The sequence below is a fragment of the Arabidopsis lyrata genome (genome assembly GCF_000004255.2).
Source record: "Arabidopsis lyrata subsp. lyrata unplaced genomic scaffold ARALYscaffold_6, whole genome shotgun sequence".
Classification (NCBI taxonomy): domain Eukaryota; kingdom Viridiplantae; phylum Streptophyta; class Magnoliopsida; order Brassicales; family Brassicaceae; genus Arabidopsis; species Arabidopsis lyrata.
In genome coordinates, this window is record NW_003302550.1 from 11,637,415 (window position 1) to 11,657,710 (window position 20,296).

General features: G+C 37.1%; 2 protein-coding genes and 1 long non-coding RNA gene across 3 annotated transcripts; all 3 read right to left on the reverse strand.

The window, feature by feature from the left end:
* Window positions 1-7,874: 7,874 nt before the first annotated feature.
* Window positions 7,875-10,534, reverse strand: LOC110227140 (protein starmaker-like). Its single transcript, XM_021020480.1, has 4 exons — window positions 10,346-10,534; window positions 8,601-8,888; window positions 8,274-8,342; window positions 7,875-8,198 (listed from the first exon to the last, which is right to left on the reverse strand). Exons 1-4 carry the CDS (start codon window positions 10,532-10,534, stop codon window positions 7,875-7,877), a joined length of 870 nt encoding a protein of 289 aa, XP_020876139.1.
* Window positions 10,535-13,174: 2,640 nt separating this feature from the next.
* Window positions 13,175-14,643, reverse strand: LOC110227595. Its single transcript, XR_002331295.1, has 4 exons — window positions 14,260-14,643; window positions 13,640-14,143; window positions 13,498-13,558; window positions 13,175-13,354 (listed from the first exon to the last, which is right to left on the reverse strand). It is a non-coding gene; the product is annotated as an uncharacterized LOC110227595 (long non-coding RNA).
* Window positions 14,644-17,536: 2,893 nt separating this feature from the next.
* LOC110227592 (GATA transcription factor 12) lies at window positions 17,537-19,275 on the reverse strand. Its single transcript, XM_021022209.1, has 2 exons — window positions 18,664-19,275; window positions 17,537-18,510 (listed from the first exon to the last, which is right to left on the reverse strand). The coding sequence occupies exons 1-2, from the start codon at window positions 18,886-18,888 to the stop codon at window positions 17,740-17,742; spliced, it is 996 nt and encodes a 331-aa protein (XP_020877868.1). The 5' UTR covers window positions 18,889-19,275; the 3' UTR covers window positions 17,537-17,739.
* Between the last annotated feature and the right edge of the window lie 1,021 nt (window positions 19,276-20,296).

Genomic DNA, 20,296 nt, shown 5'->3' on the forward strand with positions numbered 1-20,296 from the left:
ATGGTGCAGAGATGGCCAGCGAAGAAGAGCGGGGGACAGACGCGGAAGATGAACCAGATAACGAGTCATTGTTGTCCTTAGAATTGGCGCAGTGAGTTGTGTCCTCGGTGAGGAGATATATTGCATGCGAAACGATAACGCAGGAAAACACAGACATCGAAGTCGAAAGACAGTTGTCCCCGAGCGGGATCATTAGGGTTAGGCATGCACCAGATGGTAGTGTTGGGGATGCGGACGATGATAGTGGGTCGTCAAGAAGACCAACTTAAATGATCGACTATGGAGTAACAAGCCTGGTGTTCCCGATAATCAACTCGACTGAAGGAAGTTTAGCTGATGAAAGGTGTACTAATCGACAACAACCTAGAAGATGTAGTAGGTTATCGCTGCGAGGACGGAATAATGTAGTTGCTGAAGATGTAGGTAATGAGAGTTCTGGGGGATCAAAACTAGTAGATGAAAGACACCTCGAAAATCGAAGTATGTCCCAAGTGGGTATAATATAGGTGTAGAAGATGGGGACAGTACGAGACCAGAAGAGGGAGCTTTGGCTTTGATGGACATTGGAAATCAAATGATGCCCCCCAGGTGTAGGTATAATGCAGTGTGTGAAGTTCCGTAGGACGACCCGATATTTTTAGGTGACGCGACTCCGTTCAAGGACAACGCAGTGGCAGTTACCGGAGACAAGGCAAACATGAATTTAAAGAAGTCGGAAGATTATATGTATATCGGGAGAATATTCAAGAATAAGAACGAGCTGCATAAGGCATTGTGTATTTACTCAATAAAAAGGTTGTTCAATTTCAGAATAAGCGCATCGGACAAGACAAGGGTGATAGCTGTTTGCGGGGATCGGAAATGTCATTGGAGGATATATGCTACTTATCACAAGGACTCAGAGAATGTGGAAATCCGAATAGCAACTCTTAAACATACGTGTGATGTTGAAGCAAGGTCGCAATACGGGAAGAAGGCAACGGCCAGTATATTAGGGGAATTACTGAAAGCGAAATATGCTCATGGCAAGAAGGGACTAAAAGCTTGTGAACTCCCAAAAGTTGTCTTGTCGAAAATAAACGTCAGCATAAGCTACATGAAAGCTTGGTATGCGAGAGAGATTGCTATGAAAAGAGCTCGGGGAACAGAGGAAGAAAGCTATAAGTTTTTGAAGACATACCTGCATCTCTTAAAGACAACGAATCAAGGTACGTTGTTTTCGGTGGATACAACATATTCTGACAAGGGGACAATATTGTTCAAATATCTTTTCTTTGCTTTAGGAGCTTCAATTGCGGGGTATAAATACCTAAGGAAGGTTATAGTAATTGATGGAACACAGACGAAAGGAAAATACAAGAGTTGCCTAGTTGCTGCTAGTGGACAAGATGGGAATTATCAGATTTTCACCTTGGCGTTTGGTGTGATCGATGGAGAAAATACAAGTGGGTGGACATGGTTTTTTAAACAACTTAGGCAGTTTGTCCCCGATGAAGAGGATCTTGTCTTCGTCTCTAATAGGCATCAGTCCATATACGCTGGGCTCAGGAGCGTGTACCTCCTTGCGAAACATGATGCGTGTACGGTTCATTTGTTCAGGAACGTCAAACACAATTTTAAGTGTGTGGGGCTTGCGAAAATGGTCTCAAATGCAGCGAGAGCATACACGGTCGGGGATTCGCGCTATTGGTTTGAAGCAAATCAAAAAAAGAACATGGATTGTACCAATTATCTGATTGAAATAGGTATATCACATTGGATACTTGCTTATTTCCCGGGGATGCGCTACAACTTGATGAGCAGTAATATCTCCAGTCCTTAAATGCTGTGTTGCAAAAGGCCATCGATTTCCCTATAGTTACCTTGGTGGAATCCATAAGGACAATGCTGATGAGATGGTTTTGAGAAAGACGAGAGAAGGTGAAAAAGACATTGACATGGTGTACACCAGGGATAGAACAACTGCTAATATATCACCTAAAAGAAGCAACCGACTGTGCTGTGATTGCTTCAACTGAATGGATTTATCAAGTAAACGACGGGTATGAGACGATGTTTACGGTTGATCTTCGTAAGAAGACATGTACATGCCGAGTTTTTGATGTTCTTATGGTACCATGTTGCCACGCTTTAGCCGCCGTAGGTATAAGAAACGTCGACATCTACTCTTTGATAGGAAAATATGCATTTGTAAGTGAATGGCGTAAATTATGGACAGAGCATATTCTTCCTCCACCTAAAGAAAGGGACACGGAGGTCCAGCAGATATAACTCAGGTGGACGTGAATGGCCCGAAGACAAAAAGTCCATCGGGAAGGCCAAGGACAGTCCGCATTCCATCACAGGGAGAGCATCATGTAAGAATAAAAAGTATACTTTTAAAATATAGTCTACAATTATTAGTCCTAACAATGTTACCATGGACTTTTGTAGGGTAAGGGAGGGAGGAAGAAAAAAGAAAACAATTGCACCACGTGTGGGAAGAATGGGCACAACCGAGCTACATGCAAAAATCCAATACAAAATGGATTGGAGTAGGCGGGTTTTCTTTTGTTTTTGGGGAAGACAGACTGGTTCCCATTAGTATAAGTAACGGCGTAGGAATTTCGGATATGGTCCATATATACAACATGGATTGCGGGTGGTTTTTGGTTTATTGGACACATCATGGGTGAAGGTGGTTGGAGTTTTTGTTGGTTTTGAAGGAAACTCACTCCACCAGCATGGTTGGAGTGGGTTCAATATAACTGCAGGGGACGAGATATGTTTGTTAACGGAAAGTTGTTTGGTTTGGTCCACAACAAAATGTGGTTTTCTTTTGTTTTTGGATTAAGGGATGTACTAGTGGAAATATTGATGTAATATAATGAAACATTCCAAATATAATATAGTACAATATTATCGGTAAAACTAATGATGATTTTAACGAATCATGCTCCTACTTCATACAAATACAGATTTCTATATTACGTTGTCCTCCGCTGATATGTGATCATGTCCACTAATAGATTATAAATTACGTTGTCCCCCACGGAGTTTTGGGTAACCAATTTCTATAAACAAGGCAACTTTGAAATACTCAAACACAACAGTATAAGCCATCTGCTCTCCACTGTTCTCTCCCATAATCCCTTACGCTTCCCCATGATTTATCCTTCTGTATCATCACATCACTTTTAGCTGAATAAATTGATATTATATTGTTACTCTACTTTTAGCGAAACGTAGAGTAAGAGAAAAGACTCTATTTATCTCTCCTTCTTAATGTTCTCTTCAGCTACATAATTATCCCCTTTTTTCCGAAACTCTACCCAGCCATCATTTCTACCATCAACTTGTTTTCCATGGACCATGGGCCTCCATAGTTATAGCCAGCCATCGGATTCATCCCAAGATCCCCTTGGTTCTTATAGACCTGTTTATCCCGCGCCAATGTCTTTTGAAAATCGGGGTATTCCTCGTCACTGTTACTGCGGAGGGACGATCAATCTTGCGAATTCACTCTCCGAGAAGAACCTCGGTAGGCAGTTCTATAAGTGCGGGAAGAGAGACGTAAGTTTAAATCCCACTTTTACTATATTCAATTGGTCGATCTACTATAGTTACATTTGCTATCTTTTTATTCAGGCCCGACCTGGGCGCCATCTTGTTAAAGGGTTGGACGAAGCATTGATGGACGAAATTTCAGCTATAAAGTGCTCTATTAGGAAACAAGATGAACACCTTAAGTTCCTACTTACCACCCTTAACGGTGACCGCCTTGATTTTCCATTGATGTGCACTCGGCTAGATCTTTACCAGCAAGACATTAAAGAGCTTCAACATAATTTTGGACTTTTGCAACGTTCCCCTCGTTCCATTGTCGACGTCGCTCGTTCGTGTCCTCAAAACATCTTGCTCGTCCTTGTGGTTTTGGTCCCCGTGGCCGCATTCATGCTTGGCACTTATATGTAGTGGGTCAGAGCTTTAATAGCTCTTTTTCATCCTTCGGCACTTATGTTTCCTTCGGCTATAATGTCCCCCCTTTGTTGTTTCATATTGTATCTCGGGGTCTATCGTGTTATATTGGTCCCTTTGTTGTTGTAACACGAATTCTACAAGTTATCTATATTTTTAAGATATGAAGTATGAAGATATCTCGCCCCAGATATATTTATTTCTAATGCCAACAAGCTAAAGTAAATTTTAGCTGAATTTTATTTCCATTGTCGACGTCTCTCGTTCGTGTCCTCAAAACAACTTTCTAGTCCTCACGATAATTGTCACCGTATCCTCTTTCATGCTTGGCACTTATATGTAGCGCCAACTATGCTTTTATTGTCCTCCCGATTAATGTCCCCAACTACTACTTACAATTCCCTAACACGAGGACTTTTATTTTGTATATGCTTTTGTCACATCTAACATTGTTTTTACTTTACTACATTCTTTATCCTTACCTACTAAAACTCCTTGTAATCCCATCTATATATAGTTCTTCTGGTTTTTGTGCCAAACCATACTTCCAATATCTTGAGATGTTTTTGTGGCAACAACTTCCCAAACATCTTAGGGTTTCGATTGTCCTTCTTGTTGGTAAGTCATGTTACCGATACTTAGGACCCCTAACTCTCTCTGGGAACGCTGGCCGGCGTCTCGCACTTGATCCTTCTGTTTTGCGGGAGACTTCTCTGGCTCCCCTTGAAGCGCATCCTCAAAATTTTTTCATCGGTTCATCCATTCACTTGTTTGTTTTACGATGTGTGAAGGCTGGGAATCCGGTTGCTTGTTACTTAGAGAGCATTATGCTCGCTGCAGTCGAAGGGTTAATGAAGAAGCAATGGACATCCTCGCTCATATACCCGATCCATCCCCCAAAATTCTATTCACCAAAGGTCTCTACCTTGTCTCTGTTAATATACCTATGGATGCCATCACCGCTATGAATCTATTCAAACAGGATGTTGTCTCTACCCGCAATGCTGATCGTGTGGCATGCTTGTGATGTCCGACATTAAGAAGATCGCCCTAGACCAACATAGGTTCAACTGGACTGGCTATACGTGCTACTTGATCCATCCCCCTCGTCGATATTCAGAATGTTCCAAATGTAATTTTTGGAACCCTTGTCCTCTCTGTGTTAATTGGTGGGTCTTATGATTTTTTGTTTTGTCTTTATATGGTCTCCCATCGTTTTTTGTCTTCGTAGACCTTTTATATAATAAATATATATATTATTTGTACGAAAGTTGTGAGATGTGCTTGTAAGTTTCTTTATAATACTTCAGTTATCCAAATTCAACATGTCATACAAAAACATATCAAGTGTATTTGCATAGAGGCATTGATAGACAAAGTAGAAACATATAGTCTTCGATGGACAAACCAAGTACGATAGTTACATGTGGGGGACATAAAGCCGATCGATGGAATGATGATTTTGGACAATAAATGTGATAGAATGAATACAAACTTATAGTCTTTCGAATTTAGGTAGATTACTGTGTTCATAAGTAAATCTAAAAATAGTACATAACTAGTAGATCCAGGTACAACAACAAAAAGGACAAAATAAAAGGCGAGAGACCTTGATAGACAATAAGAAATTTTAAATTTTGGGACAGTAAAGCTGATAGATTAAAAAGAGCTATTAAAGCTCTGACCGCTACAAATAAGTTCCAAGCATGAAAGCGGCTACGGGGACAATTATTGCGAGGACGAGATAGAGGTTGTGTGGACAAGAACGAACGACGTCGACAATGTTACGAGGAGCGCGTTGTAGAGCAGCAGCATTATACTCAAGACCATTAATGGTTTGCTGGAAAAGATCAAAACGATCCCACATCGATGGAGGGTAAATGCGATCCGCCTACCGGGATCAGCTTTGGTGATGGAATTCACAAGATGGACATGCCCTCCATAGAAACACATTCTAGGAATACCAAGGCTGTCGGAATTGTTGGAAATGGATAGGGGCGGAGGCGAGGAGGCGTAAACAGGTCCATAGAAACCAAGAGAATCTCGGGAAGAAGACGATGGCTGGCTATAACTATGGAGGCCCATTAGTCTGCGGAAACAACAGGATGCGAGAAAAGATGGTATAGGTTGGGAGGACCAGTTGAAGAGGAGATAAGAAATGAAGTAACTGAAGAGAACATTAAGGTGGAGAGATAAATAGAGATGGCTGGATTTCCCACAAAAACTTTCCCCCCAAAAACTCGTAAAATTAAATTAAAATTTAAACAACTTTTACTTTAACTTGATGTGAAGCTATGAGGAAATGTAAGGAATTAGAGGAGAAAACAGTGGGCAGAAGGTATGGGATGTGTCATAGAAGAAAATAATTGGAAAGCAGCTGGCAATTGCAACAAAAAACATAGATAATCGTGTATTTTGTGGTTGATATTTAACTTTTGGTTATATAGTCAAAGGAAGTTACGATTTAAGGACAGGATTGTAGTTGGAATAAACAAAACCAGAATACTAGTTATAAAGGACTAGTAGTTTGCTTAGGTTCAATCCAACAAAGAAAACAAAGAGAAAGAGAGAATATTACAAAACAAGAAATAAGTTTTTTGTAGAGCCATGTACTAAATAGATTAAAAACGAAGAGCCTGGATGAACTCTTCATAGATGTCGACAGCGAATCTCAGCCTCATATTCTCCACCATTTCCTCTGTGATGACATCATGACTGATTGCTTGAAGATGAAGCTCAATAAACTTAACAGAAAGAGGGCCGCAGTCCCCGACATCCTCGCTTTGGAATAGTTCAGGAATTCTCTCAACTACAAATTCCTTGGGCACTGGGGTCTGGATGATATTCTGGGAGACCAGGTCCTTGATTAGAGAAGGGATAATCACAGACAGAGGTTTTATCATGTTTTTCATCTGTTTGGCCTCTGATGCGCCGCCCACATTAGAGTCGAGGATAGCGATTGAATACTCTTTCAGGTCAATGATAAGCGAGACCCAGTGACCTTTGGCCAGATGCAAAGGGGCATATAGAGTATCGACATCTGTCAACCAAGCCTGCCTATTGTAGCGCTCAGGGACAATACCCCTGACAACATAGTCCTTAAACATATTGCTCCACACCCAGTCCGATTTGTTTTTTGACTTCTTGAAACGATCAAACATCTCGCAAATGTTCAGAGAAAACCATGTATCCAATACAGCAGCCCTACTCTCGACAAAAGAATCCCTCAACTTCCGTCATAGAAGACTAAGCATGGCATCAACGTGCTGGAATGAATATGAAATGAGTAACATAAAAAAGACGAAGGGATTAATAAGATAAAAGAACTGCACTAACCTCTTGGTGGACACTGGACAGGTTGGTGAGGAGTGTGAAGATCTTTAAAAAGGACCAGGGGACAAGATGACCATCAACTTAGTAGTCCCTGCGACAAGTGAAATAAATTTAAAGATCATCACACTAAGCTAATAATTAAGACTAAGCATAGAAGGAATTTTTAAAAATGATGGAAAAAATACCCACTTCTGACGATAAGCTTTGAGTGTGGACATGAACTTTCTCCGCAAATCATCATTGACTTTGACGAATGGGTGGAGGACCTCTTCAGGCAGTTGAAAAAAAACTAGTTGTCCCCTGAATTTCTTTGATTGGAGGAGTGTCAAGGAAACGCTGGGGTTTTTTCCTTTGCCTTTTCGAAGGGAGCACCTGATGTGAAGAATTCCCAGTCTCAACTTCACTGGTACATTTTTTTTTCTTTCTGTCAGAATCTTCAACAACAGGACTAGTCCCTACTCCCTTGATATGTGCATCCTAATAGGAAGACAATATAAAGATATTGCATTGATGGTCACTTATATGAATTCTATGATTACTTTTGTTATTTTTAAACCCTTTTTAAAATGAATACGTGCATGTGACTATAATATTATTACCTCATCGCCAGAATCATAATCATCTACAGCTTCGTCGTTTTGGTCCTCGACAACTTGATCATCTTCTACAGCCATATCCTCAGGACTGCCACCACAACTGGCAGTATCGCTTTCCTCGTCCTCGTCTTCGGATTTACTATTATCATTGTTGTTGTCCTCGTCCTCAGTCTCGTCACTGGGTTCTTGACCTTCTTCAGTCACCTTTGTTTCCTCAGCGTCGTCCTCATCAGGCCTCTGATTTGCATCTTCCTCCTCCGGGGCAGCATCAACTTTTTCTTTCCCACCACAACCATCTTTTCCAATTGGGACCTATAAAAATCAATATAGTGTTAAAAAAAGCAAGCCAATAAAGATAATAAGTAGGGAAGGAAGGTAAATTGAAACCTGAACAGTCTCGTCTCCTTCTTCTGCTTCATCTGCAAACGCTTCCAGGGGAGTAGAAAAAAAGTTTGGCTGTGATAGAGAATAGACAAATTAATTAGAAACTTAATTCTACAATAGTAAATTAGGATATATAAACCAATAAATCGGAAAATTTACATTGTGATCTTTATGCAAATTAGAGGAGGAGGGGTTTAGACTATTTAGCACATCAGTTACTCCTCCGTAAGGGATCCACGCTGTCCTTTCCAACTCATCCAGAACTTGGCTGGGGTCTTTCCCCTACATCTCGTTAATTAAACAAGCAGAGGAGGATGGATGGTTACGGACAGGTGATGCATACTTGTCCTTGTCCCTGTTTTTTGGATTGTTGTCCTTGATCTCAGAACTTCCTGTAGAGGTTGGGTTAGGCTGATTGTTGTCACCATCATTCGAAAGAGGAGACTTCTCGCCTCCTCTGTGGCTTTTCGATGGAGGAGACTCCTCGCCTCCTCTGGGACTATTCGTAACAGGAGATTTCTCTGTCCCTTTGGGATTCTTTATAACAGGAGTTTTCTCTGTCCCTTTGGGACTCTTCGTAACATGAGTTATATCTGTCCCTTTTTGACTACCAGGATACTTCCCACCATACCGCAGGTTGCTTATGATCTCATCTAAAAGTTCATCTTTCATCAACTTCTTATCAATATCAACCACCCTTCTGATTTCATCGTAAAGTTCAATCTTCAATTCCCTCCTAATGTCACGGACTCTTTGTTCAACTTGTTCCATGATAAGCGCATGAAGGACATCCTGTCCACCAGGCTCATCACCCAAAGGATGAGACTCTTCATCAACTTTCTCTTTTCCTCGAGAGGACCCAGAGATATCAGTTGTTTTGGTTGGGCGCTGGGCAGGCGCCTTCCTTGGCCTTGAAACCTTTTCTTCTTTGCCCTTCTCATCTACCATAATTGGGGGCCATTTAGAATACCCACCACTTCATACATCTTTCGTGAACTTATAACCACTCTCTATAAGCCTTTCCATATAATCCAGAGCTGGGTCAGCAACTTCATCAACCCAATCAAAATCTTGAGGATCACCAGTCAACGCCAACAGTGGGGCAATATTCAACTGCAGATAGGGACAAAAACAGTTATATAGATGTAAAAAAGGGACAAAAAATCTAATCAATACCATTAAGTTAACAAATGGAAACTTACACCAGCGATTTGCTCAGTTTCCATGATGTTGGAGTTGTGGAAAGTTTTCAACGGCGCTAACTGGAGGACAGCACGATCAGCGAAGGTCTGCTCATCATCTTTATCTGGAAGATATTTTTCCAGGGCTGGGATGGCCTTGAACATGAGTAAATAGAAGGCAATAGTAAACCCATGGGTTAAGGAATGAGACTAATTGAACTTAGAAATGAGATCACTCCGACTTTTGACTTTGTTACTAACTTTAACCATACGCATCGTGAGGAGGAATGACTCACGGCCCCAAGGAAATAGTTCAAAAGTCTCCAAATGCCATACCATTTCGACAACTTGCTTGGAAGCTCTTACGGGTTGGGAACTGCAGATAATGATACCATCAACACTGAGTATGAGAGCAAGACGCAGCCTTCTCCACTCCTCCATCCTCTCTGCACGTGGCAGATTCTTGTCCGCCCGCAACCACTCAACAATATCTTTGATAAGGACAGTATGTCTGTCCTAACCAAAAAGGGTTTCCCAGTAAGTCCTCTTTGGTTTAGGGATGAGAGGTTTTTGCGACTTCAAAATGTCGCCTGGCGATGCGTACGGATGGCAAGGAAGCCCAATTAAAATCTTGAACTCTCTCAAGGAGAAAGGGAATGGCTTCCCAGCGAAAACAAACCAAAGTTCATGTTTTTTTTGGTGTACAAGCCTCTACATAACATCTGGTGGACTAGTTTGCCAGAGAGAGAGCATTTACGGGAAGATCGAAAAGGGGATCGAAGACAGACGCTCGGATATAATTCCATTCTTTAGTACCCTCTAAGATATCAACGAGATCAAGCAGATACTCTGGCTTGGAGTAAGAATTGATACGACCAATAGGAGGGTAGAAACGGTTGCATATAGCCTTTTTGGAAGGAGGTCGGGGTCAAAAACAGGGACGATTGGAACAGTAGATCCAGAGGGCGGACTTCTATCTTTAGATCTCTCGGGGACAAACACGTTATTTGGGCAGCGAGGGACGGAGGGTATAGATTTCCTAGACGGAGATCTGGATTTAGATTTACTAGGGTTTGACTTCATCTGTGGACAATAATATGCAACGATTCAGATAAAAAGGACAGAGAGATCCATTTAACACAACTAAAAATATATAAGGGAAGTAATATAATATTACGGGGACAACAATCGGCTAATAATGGAAACTACCATAAACGATTAAAGGACAGAAATTTGAACGCGATGGGGACCAATAAAGTATGCTGCTGATTGACACTATAGATGTTGTACCATGCAAGAATGACAGAAAACTGAAGAAGAAAGGATTTACCTGTTTAATCTCTTCCGATGGTAGAGATAACTGTTGAAGAGAGAGAGAGTTGTAGAGAGAGGTTGAAGAGAGAGAGAGGGAAAATGGAGAAGAGTGATGTTTAGAAGAAATGATGATTGTTTTGGGTTTAATAAAGAAAGACGGTTACCGATGCGTCAGGAGAGAGAAATTGTGGACGGAAGGACATTCGGAGAGTCCCATCAACCACAGTGTCGTGTCGCCGGTTGGAGGGCAAAATCGTCTTTTCAAAACAGCAATTGGGTATGGTTGCTGAATGGGCTGCGAAAGTAGTACTGGGTCTAAATTTTGGACCAAATGTGGCGCCCAATCTAATTTTCTCTAAATTATATATTAATTTAATATTTTATAATTATTTATATTATATAGTTTTTTTTATGATTGATTGAACTTTTTAAAGAGGATGTAAACTGTAAACGATGTTCTTTGTCATTTGCTAATTTTGTTTCTATTGCGTTTAATTGTGTTCAATGATTAGCTTTTTTGTTCAGCATATGCTTTATCCAAATTACTTCTTATGAAATAAATTATTTCCTTTAATGGAATTTAATTCTAAATGAATTTCAGTTTGATACATAAAAAGAAAATAAATAAATTCAAAACCAATATTATTTTAACATAAACCATTTTGGTTCAAACAGGCCATTTGCTCAACTGGGTTCGCTTCAATCTCTACTTCCACTTCACTATGCAGTTTCTTCGGCTAGATTGACTTTGTGTCTTGGTATTGATTCAATGAAGTATAGGTCATTGTCTCAGGGTTTGATATTTGTGTCTTTTAGTATCTGTGAGCAACTTCTTTTTCAACTCTTTAAATCTTCTAGAATTTTACTTGTCATGCTAATGGTTTCCTTTGATGATCGCTCTTGTTTAGTTTATGAATTTGGGTCGACATTGTTATGATTTCGAGTTTCTCAGATTTAAATTCGTTAAGTTATCCCTTTTAAAGATTAAATGTTCCTCTCTTCTTTTTACAGGCATAGATTCCTCTCTTCTTTTAACACACATATATATATATATATATATAATATAGTAGCTGATAAGGAGTTCGTGTCACTAATATATAGTGCATGATTATTATTGTGAAACTAAGCCTAGTTCTTGTAGGTTTAAAGGAGAGGGAGGCGAAGGAGTTGGGGCATAATTTCTCTAGCGTCTTGGTTTAGGAATTGGTGAAAGTTTAGAGAGCCTTTCGTTGCTCGAGTCCCTTATATAGTGTAGTTTTTGGTGAATTGACAAAGAAAGAGTTTACTTGTTTCATTCTCATCAGAAGTTTCTACCTTTTTAAGTATCAAGTCAAGTTTGATATTGGTGTATGGATGTTTTTTTTTGTATGAATGTAAAATTATATTCAACAAAAAACTGTTTTACAATAAATGCATCGTTAGAAATAGAGAATTTGAAAAAATCAAAAACAGCTTAATTGTTATCGGGTATACGGGTTTGGAACCAAAACCGCAATATTGGTGTATGGATGTTGCACATTAGTCATGCTTTTACGATGCCATATGCTAATGTAGTCATCATGAAATGTATTGTGATCATCTTGCAGAGCTTGGTCTAAGTGTACCTCGATAAAGAGATCAGAAATTCAGAATCATGCCAAAAGAAATTGAGTTTGGGACGAGAGATTTTACAGCGGCTCGAATTCCAGTCTTCCTTCTGTTATTTGTCAAATTCAACTCACCTGTTGGTATTTCCCTGGTGGTTCATACTATCTCCTTCTGTATGTAATTTAGTTAGTTTTTTTTTTTCGTTTGACAAGGATCAAGACCGAAGTGAAATTGGGTTGTATTCACTACAAGAAATATCTACATTATTAGCAAGAGTGAAGAGCTATTATATGTCATTAATAGCGTTTTCATAAACGCTGTCTTATGCCCTTGTTATGGTAGACCCCAACATACGATAGCGTTTTTCGAATGCTATGGTAGACCCCTACTTACGATAGCATTTTTGTATTATAGCATTAGTCGAATGCTATAATATACTTTATTATTACACACGTTTAGTGTTGTTTTATATAATATCGTAAAATTTTCTTTCGCTATTTAAATTTAATTTGATTTATAAAATAAAATTTATATTGGAACCCAATTTTGTAAAATTTACTTATTGGACATATATATATATATATATATATATATATATATATATATATAACGTTTATATTTTATAAATCATCAACAAGTAATATTACATTACAAAAAACAAGTCATACATAACATTGTATTAAGTCTTATACTATTTTACTAAATTATCGCCTAGTCTTAAACAAACTAAAACTAACATCATATATTAAACGATATAGTCAACTTTCTCCTTGAACTTAGACTCCCATCTCTTCAACCATTCTCTCGTATCAACAGCTTGATCAAATTGTAAAACAAACAATATGTGATTAAGCATTATTTCAAACTAATAATTCTATTTGTACAGATACGCAAACTTGAGATATAAGATTTGGTAGAGGAAAGATAAGGAACCTGAGAACTCTTTTGCAGCTCCTCCCCGAGTGACATTTCCTTCTCATACTCATCAAGCTCCTTCTGCAGCTACATAGAGAAAAACTGATATCAAACCAAGAACTTGTTCTCTATGTTTCATCTGATAAGTTTTAAAACATAGAACAGATAATAAACACAATATTCATCTGAAGCAATGGACTGTGAGTAGAGAAAAATAAATAGGAACATACCGGGAATAAGGTGAGGACATAAGCATCTACAGTCACTCCCATACACATCACAACACCAAGACTGAACAAAAGCATACATTATACATTATAGAACAAAAGTTGAGAACTACAATAAGCCAGATATAAGGAATTAAATCATTACTCGAAAAAGTTGAGAATTCAAGGATCTGATCTGCCAAGTTTTCAGCACAAGGGGCTGAGTCATTAGGAAAAATTGGAGCAGCTCCTAACTGCAAGAACTCTTCGTGAAGATACAAGAAAAAAAGAGAAATTATGTGAGTAATCACGACAAGCAAACTATAAGGCAAGAAGCAACGAAAACATTAACAAATTCAGTAAAACAGAGATTCTTCAGACTTACGGTTTAAGGCCAAATCAGGATAAGTAATCAATGGTCGCTTTTCTCTATCTCCAAAGACAATGACAGACACAACACCACTAGCAGTTATAACACGATGCTCATGAACACAAGAAACCAACAAGTTTTAACAAAAGTAACGGATCATGAAACCAACAGGAAAAAACTAAACTTTTAACCATACCATTGTTAAAGGTCGATCTTGATTCTCAAATTATATGGATCTCCATGGAAGACATCAGGAACCACGACATATAATCCAGATCTGCAACCTTCTCAGCAAGTTTCCTATCACAATAAAACCATAAAACGAAGACAAGTTACAGAAACAATTAACCTAAGCATTGAGCTAGAGAAAGTAACACAAATATAGAAAAAAAAAACAAATAAATCTTCTCATAAACCTTCATATCAAACGAGTTCCTTCTCCCTCTCTCTCTCAACCAATTTCTCAACCCTTACCTTCTTCCTAGCCTTAGCCTCCTCCTTTTGATCCTTATCTCTATTTCTCATATCCGGTTCACGATCTCGTTCACGACGACCACGCTCATGGTCTCTCTCTCGCTCTCGCTCTCTGTCTTTATTCCTATTGCAGTCTCGATCTCGCCCTCTATCTCTCTCCCTGTCACAGTCACGTTCTCGGTCCCGAACTCCGTCTCGATCCTTGTCCAGATTGGTGTTGTCTGCATTGGAGGAATCGACCGAGTTCGTGAACCTAGCTGGAGACTGAAGGATAATGAAGAGATGCGAAATGAGGCCGGGGGCGAGCTCACGGTGGAGTCGGAGTCGATGAGAACCTAGGTTTCGATTTGGGGGAATTTTTTTTTTTTTTTTTTTTTGTCGTAAACAGCTAGTAAGTTTTTTTTGGCTTTGCTATAAACTAGGATATCCCTATAAACTATAACACTTAAAATTTTGGTTTCTGAAGTTTATGGCGCTTAAGTGAAATTTTCATGTAAGTATCGGCGGAATAAGTGATTTTCGCCTCTGATTTGGTGATTTTTTATCTTAGCGTTGTTTTAGTGCTATTATATAATAATCAAAAAATAAAATTCATCTATCATAACAGTTACGGAAAATGAGCTATCGTCAGATGCTATCAATGTGGATATTTTTTGTAGTGATTCTGAACAAATTTGTCTGAATGAACAGGAATTATTGTTTCTGTTGTGCCCTTGCTTGCTCAAAAGTGTCTTGTAATGGATTTTCAATATTTGTTTCATGTTTTGTGTTAGTCATATGTCTTATCTAACAATCATCTATTTGCTATACAGCAAACCAAAACCTCCTTGGTTCAACATCTCTCCCCGGTTTGCTTTGGTTTTGCCCATTAGATAACATGATTTGGAAGAGGTCAAGAGGAGAATCATAATCATTAGCTACTTTTTTTTAGTTCAGCTAGCTAACAAAAGAATGATCACGATAGATGCGACTTGTGGATAATTAGAATATCGTTTAATTTTCAGGAGACATGAATGATCTATCTCTTCACGATTTAACGTGCCACATTTTTTTATATGCGCATGGGAACCCATTTTTCGGCATTTCTACGTTAGCTTCTATCTACATTTGTTTATTTGTAGAAGATATAATGGAGATTTTTAGCATCTTATATTATTATTATTTATATATAGTAAAATTTATAACAGTATAAATTTGAATTTCATGATTTTAGTTATTTTGGAAATTAAATAATTTAATTTAAAGAATTTGATCATTTTTTAAATTAAAAAGTTAGTTCGATGATCATTTTATGGTAAACTAAATTTGTCGAATATTTCATTTTTAATGTACTTGATAATTAAAATAATCATTAGTTAAAAAACACTTACCTTTAGTCAATTAGCTAGATACAAGATTGCATCAAGATTTTCTTATAAACTTCCTAATGAATAACTTTGTATCAAGATGCAATTCTCTGATGGATGCTTCATTGAGATGTTGAATTTAAATATTGAATCTGGATGCAGGGCCGGCGCAGAGGCCAAGTAACTGAAGCCAGCGATTGGGGCCTCAAAATTTTAAGACCTTTTAAACTAAAAATTTGTTAAGTTTTGGATATGCTGCAAAAGCTATAAATTTATTCTGTAGGGCCTTTTAAAAAAAATGATATGAGCTTTTAAAGACAAACTAATTATCTTCAACACTAAATTTTTGATTTAGTAAAAAAAAACTCTAAAACGCTGATTGAATATTAAAAAAAAAACTGACAGCTACATGATACCTCTTATGCGTGTATGTGAGTCAATTTGCTTATTTTACACGTGAAAAATCATAGTTTTTGAAGTTAATTGTTAGTTTTGCTTTTGAATTTATTGTTTTTTCCTTGCAAATTTGTTTTAAAAAAGAAAGCTGCAAATTCGATAATGATTCGTTAATGGTTTTTGTAGTATATGAAAAAGGCATACTTTTTGAAGCTTTGCGTAGGGCACTCGCAGATGTCGGGCTGGTACTGTCTGAATGCATGAAGAAACGAAATTAGTAAAATGTTTGGACTTTGAACTAAGAATCTAAGATCAAGATTTAATTATAAATGGGAAAAAAACTACGTAAATTTAGAAACAGTTATATGATTAGAACTTCACAAGTGTACTTTTGTTGTTGTCGGATACATGTGCTTAAGATACATGAGCGTTCATGAAAATGACTCTCTCTTTCTATGTGCATGTGCATGAGAGGCATGTGACCACCGCAAACTAAGCCTTAACTGATATTTTTAACTTTATAACTATTCATAATTTTTTTTTAATTCATAAATTTTAAATAGTCCAGGCAACACTTGATTACAAAACTACTTCTTGTTATTGTTTGGCAGTGTCTATGAGAATATAAAAGAAATGTCGACACTTGCGAAATTTCTATTTGCCAAAAAAAACAGATGGAACTTCTGTAATTTTAGTTTGTTTTATATTATTCTTATACAATATGCATTTATTTCTTAAAACCTACTTAAGAATCTCTAACTTATGAATTTTTAAACAAAAAAAAATAAAATATTATTTTAACATAAAGGAGATGCAAAATTTCATTCAAAAAAATAATAAAGAAAATACAAATTACTATGGATTAGTGCTGCATCGGATCGTGAGAGCAGAAAATTAAATTACTTCATCCCGAGATGTTTATTTATCAAGTACTAGTTTACTTGAAAATCTTTTCATCTTGTCCTTTTGTATTGTTGAGAATATAGTAGTTTTAACCATGCATAAATTATAAGAATTGCATGAAACAAATATTATAGTACTAATCTAAATCATCAAATTGAAGAAGCAAACAAAATAGCTTACAAAATACAGTTCAATCTCTTGACGTATTGTTAATTAAAAAAAAAAAAAAAAAAACTCAGATGATTGTCAATTTAGAAACAATTACAATAGTTGCAAAGCAGAAACTTTGAAACAACTATGCTACAAAAGAGTAGAGGGACCTTGATCATTGAGGTGACACATTACCAACACTGAACACTCTCCCACCAATATTTTCATCATTATGAATTTTTACCTCAATGTTTGTATATATTAATTATGATATAGTACTGTTTAACTTGAAACAAATTAGTTGTTTCTTGTAATCACCACGATTAGAGTTATAAGTGATCCAATATATTTTGTAATGGTAAAGTATAAGCCTGAGAAAGTAACAATAAACATTTTGTAGATCTAACATTAACTAATGGATGATAAAGAGACCAAAAGAAAAACTAAAAAATTCATTTCATGTCATGAGGAATGCAACAAAAGTTTTCTAGCAAATTCCAAAACAACACAAAATTAAACGGAAGAAAAAGTAAATTGTCATGATCATCAAAATTTAGATTAGCAAAATTTGATCTAAGAAGATAATCCCTAATTAAATTATTGGAAAATAAAAAGGGATCAATTAAATCAAATAAGCTGTCTGAAATCTGGGCCAACGTTGTGGTGGATCAAGTAATCATCACCGTCCGATGAAACGTCGAAAATCATGGAAGTGTCCGTACCGTAATGGTGATGTATAAACTCATGATGGGCCCTACTCATCTCCTTCTGTCGCCGGAGCTCCATAACTTTCCGATGAGAATTTGAATGCTTCGTCAGCACAAACGTCGGACTCGCCGCGGGTCGATACTCCGGGACTAGACGCCCGGATTTGTACCTGACACCACAAGCGTTGCACAACGTCTTTGGGCCCATTGGGCCTGTTCGCCACTGCGGCGTCTTATCGGTGGCGCAGTGGAGACACTGTCTCCCTTCTGCGCCACCAGACTCCGGTGAAGAAACATCCTTCTTCCGCCGGTGTCCTCCATCGATGGCTTGCTTTTTCCCGAGCGGAGCCATCGATAGAGGCGGCGAGGTCGGTGGAGACAAGTGTTGGCTAGAGAGAATGGTTTCTCTGGTGAAAGGGTTGTCGTAAACCGTTTCCTTGAGAAGCCCACGTGAGGCCCAATTACAAGCGGCGGCGCGTGAGCGTTTGCTTCTAGCTTTGGCCGGCACAGAAACGTCGGTAGTAAAAATCGGACTGCTGCTATTCGGGTTTTCCGGGCTTCCGGTATCGGATTTCGGGTCGGGTCGGGTCTTAAAACCGGATATTAGCTGGAGCTTGTGTACATCTTCAGGCGACAACGATTCATCCACAATGTTTGAAAGCCACTCCAACTCATCAGCCAAATCATCAGACTAACAAAACAAAACGAACCAAATCATTTAATCTTTTTTTCTAAAACTTCAATAATTACAAATTACAAAACATAACATTTTGTTTTATTACAAAACATAACATTTACTTTACTAAAATTCAAGAATCACCAAATCTTGTTAATTTCAACGTACCGGTACACAAAGGTCACCGGAGAAGCTAGTACCGTCTTGAACATCACCGTGAAAATTGGAAATATCAGCGGCGGAGAAGGTAGAGCTGTCGGTTATGGCGGTGGTTGTGGTGGAATCAGCAACAACATCGTTTTCTTCGTCATCATCATTAGAGAAATCAACTAAGAGGTCATCAACGACAAAATGATCAGATGTGTGAAAGAATTCATGGGCTTCATCTTCCATAAGTTTCGTTGATTAAAGTAAAGAGTTGTTTTTATTTTTCCGGTAAACTCTCGTCGGAGGTCTTTGGAGAGAGGAGAGAGTGAAGTGAGGGGAAATGTGAGTTTAAAAAGGAGTAAAGTTAGAGAAAGTTATGGTTTATCTGTAGAAAAGATAAACTTTTGTTTATTTTATTTTTTACTTTCATTTTTATTGCGCTTGAAGGGGACAAGAGGTCTAATTCTGAAAAGTTTGACGAAGACAAAGGAGATTTTATGGGAATTTTTTATTTTACACTTACTCGTATACCTATTTTGGTTTTTTTTTTTTCCTTTGGTAAATTGTAATTATTATGATATTGGTTTTGCGAACATTTAGTTTGTTCACATATTTGTACAAACCCATGTGTGCGCACGATTTTTTTTATATGTGTAATGTGTTTATATGAAAACTAGATAAGGACCCGTCCGATGGACGGGTTTAATTTCTTAAACTTAAAATCAAATTTAACAAAAAATTAATTAACAATGTTGTTAGTAGTTTTATTTCAAAAGTAAAAACAATATTTACTTTTTTACTGTTGCAGTGTTTCTTTCACCACTAAAATTATTTCGAATGAAAAATATATCACATAGCAATAATTCATGGTATACTTATATGAAGAACTAAACTTAAAAATATTCATCATAAAATTGGCGAATGAAACCAAAATGGTTTTTAATTAGACACGTTAAAAATATAAAAATGATAAATCGACTAAATCTCTTAGCCTTCCAAGCTAACGTTGCGGGTTCGATTCTAATATACTCGATTGCAATGACTTTATGATCAATCAATAAAAATTGATAAATTCAAAAAATTATAAGCACAATGATATATGAATCTTATATAATTCAAATATGAACATAGAAATTTAAATAAACAATTTTGATATAGTATAATTAAATTCAAAATATCAAAAACAAAGAAGAAGCATATATGGTTCTTACATATTCAAGAATTTCAAATAAACAATATAAAACTTTACTTAAAATCATCACATATTTCTAATTAGAAAATAAAATTGATATAAATAATATAAATTTGTAATTTAAATCATGACACATGTCATTATCTAAAATTATCAGAACTATGATATATTATAAATCTTATATAATTTAAACTGAACATGGAAACCAAAATAAATAATTTAAAGATACAATATTTAAACTAAAAATAAAAAAATATAAACACGATGATATATGAATCTTTGATAATTTAAATATGAAAAGAGAAATTAAAATCAACAATCTAACAATACTACAATCATAATTGAGGACAAACAAAAAACACAGTTAAGTAAAAAAATATTACAAAAAAGGAAAACAAATTGATCTCTCATATTTCTAATTGAGAAAATAAACTCAAATAAATAATATGAGGATTAGTTTAA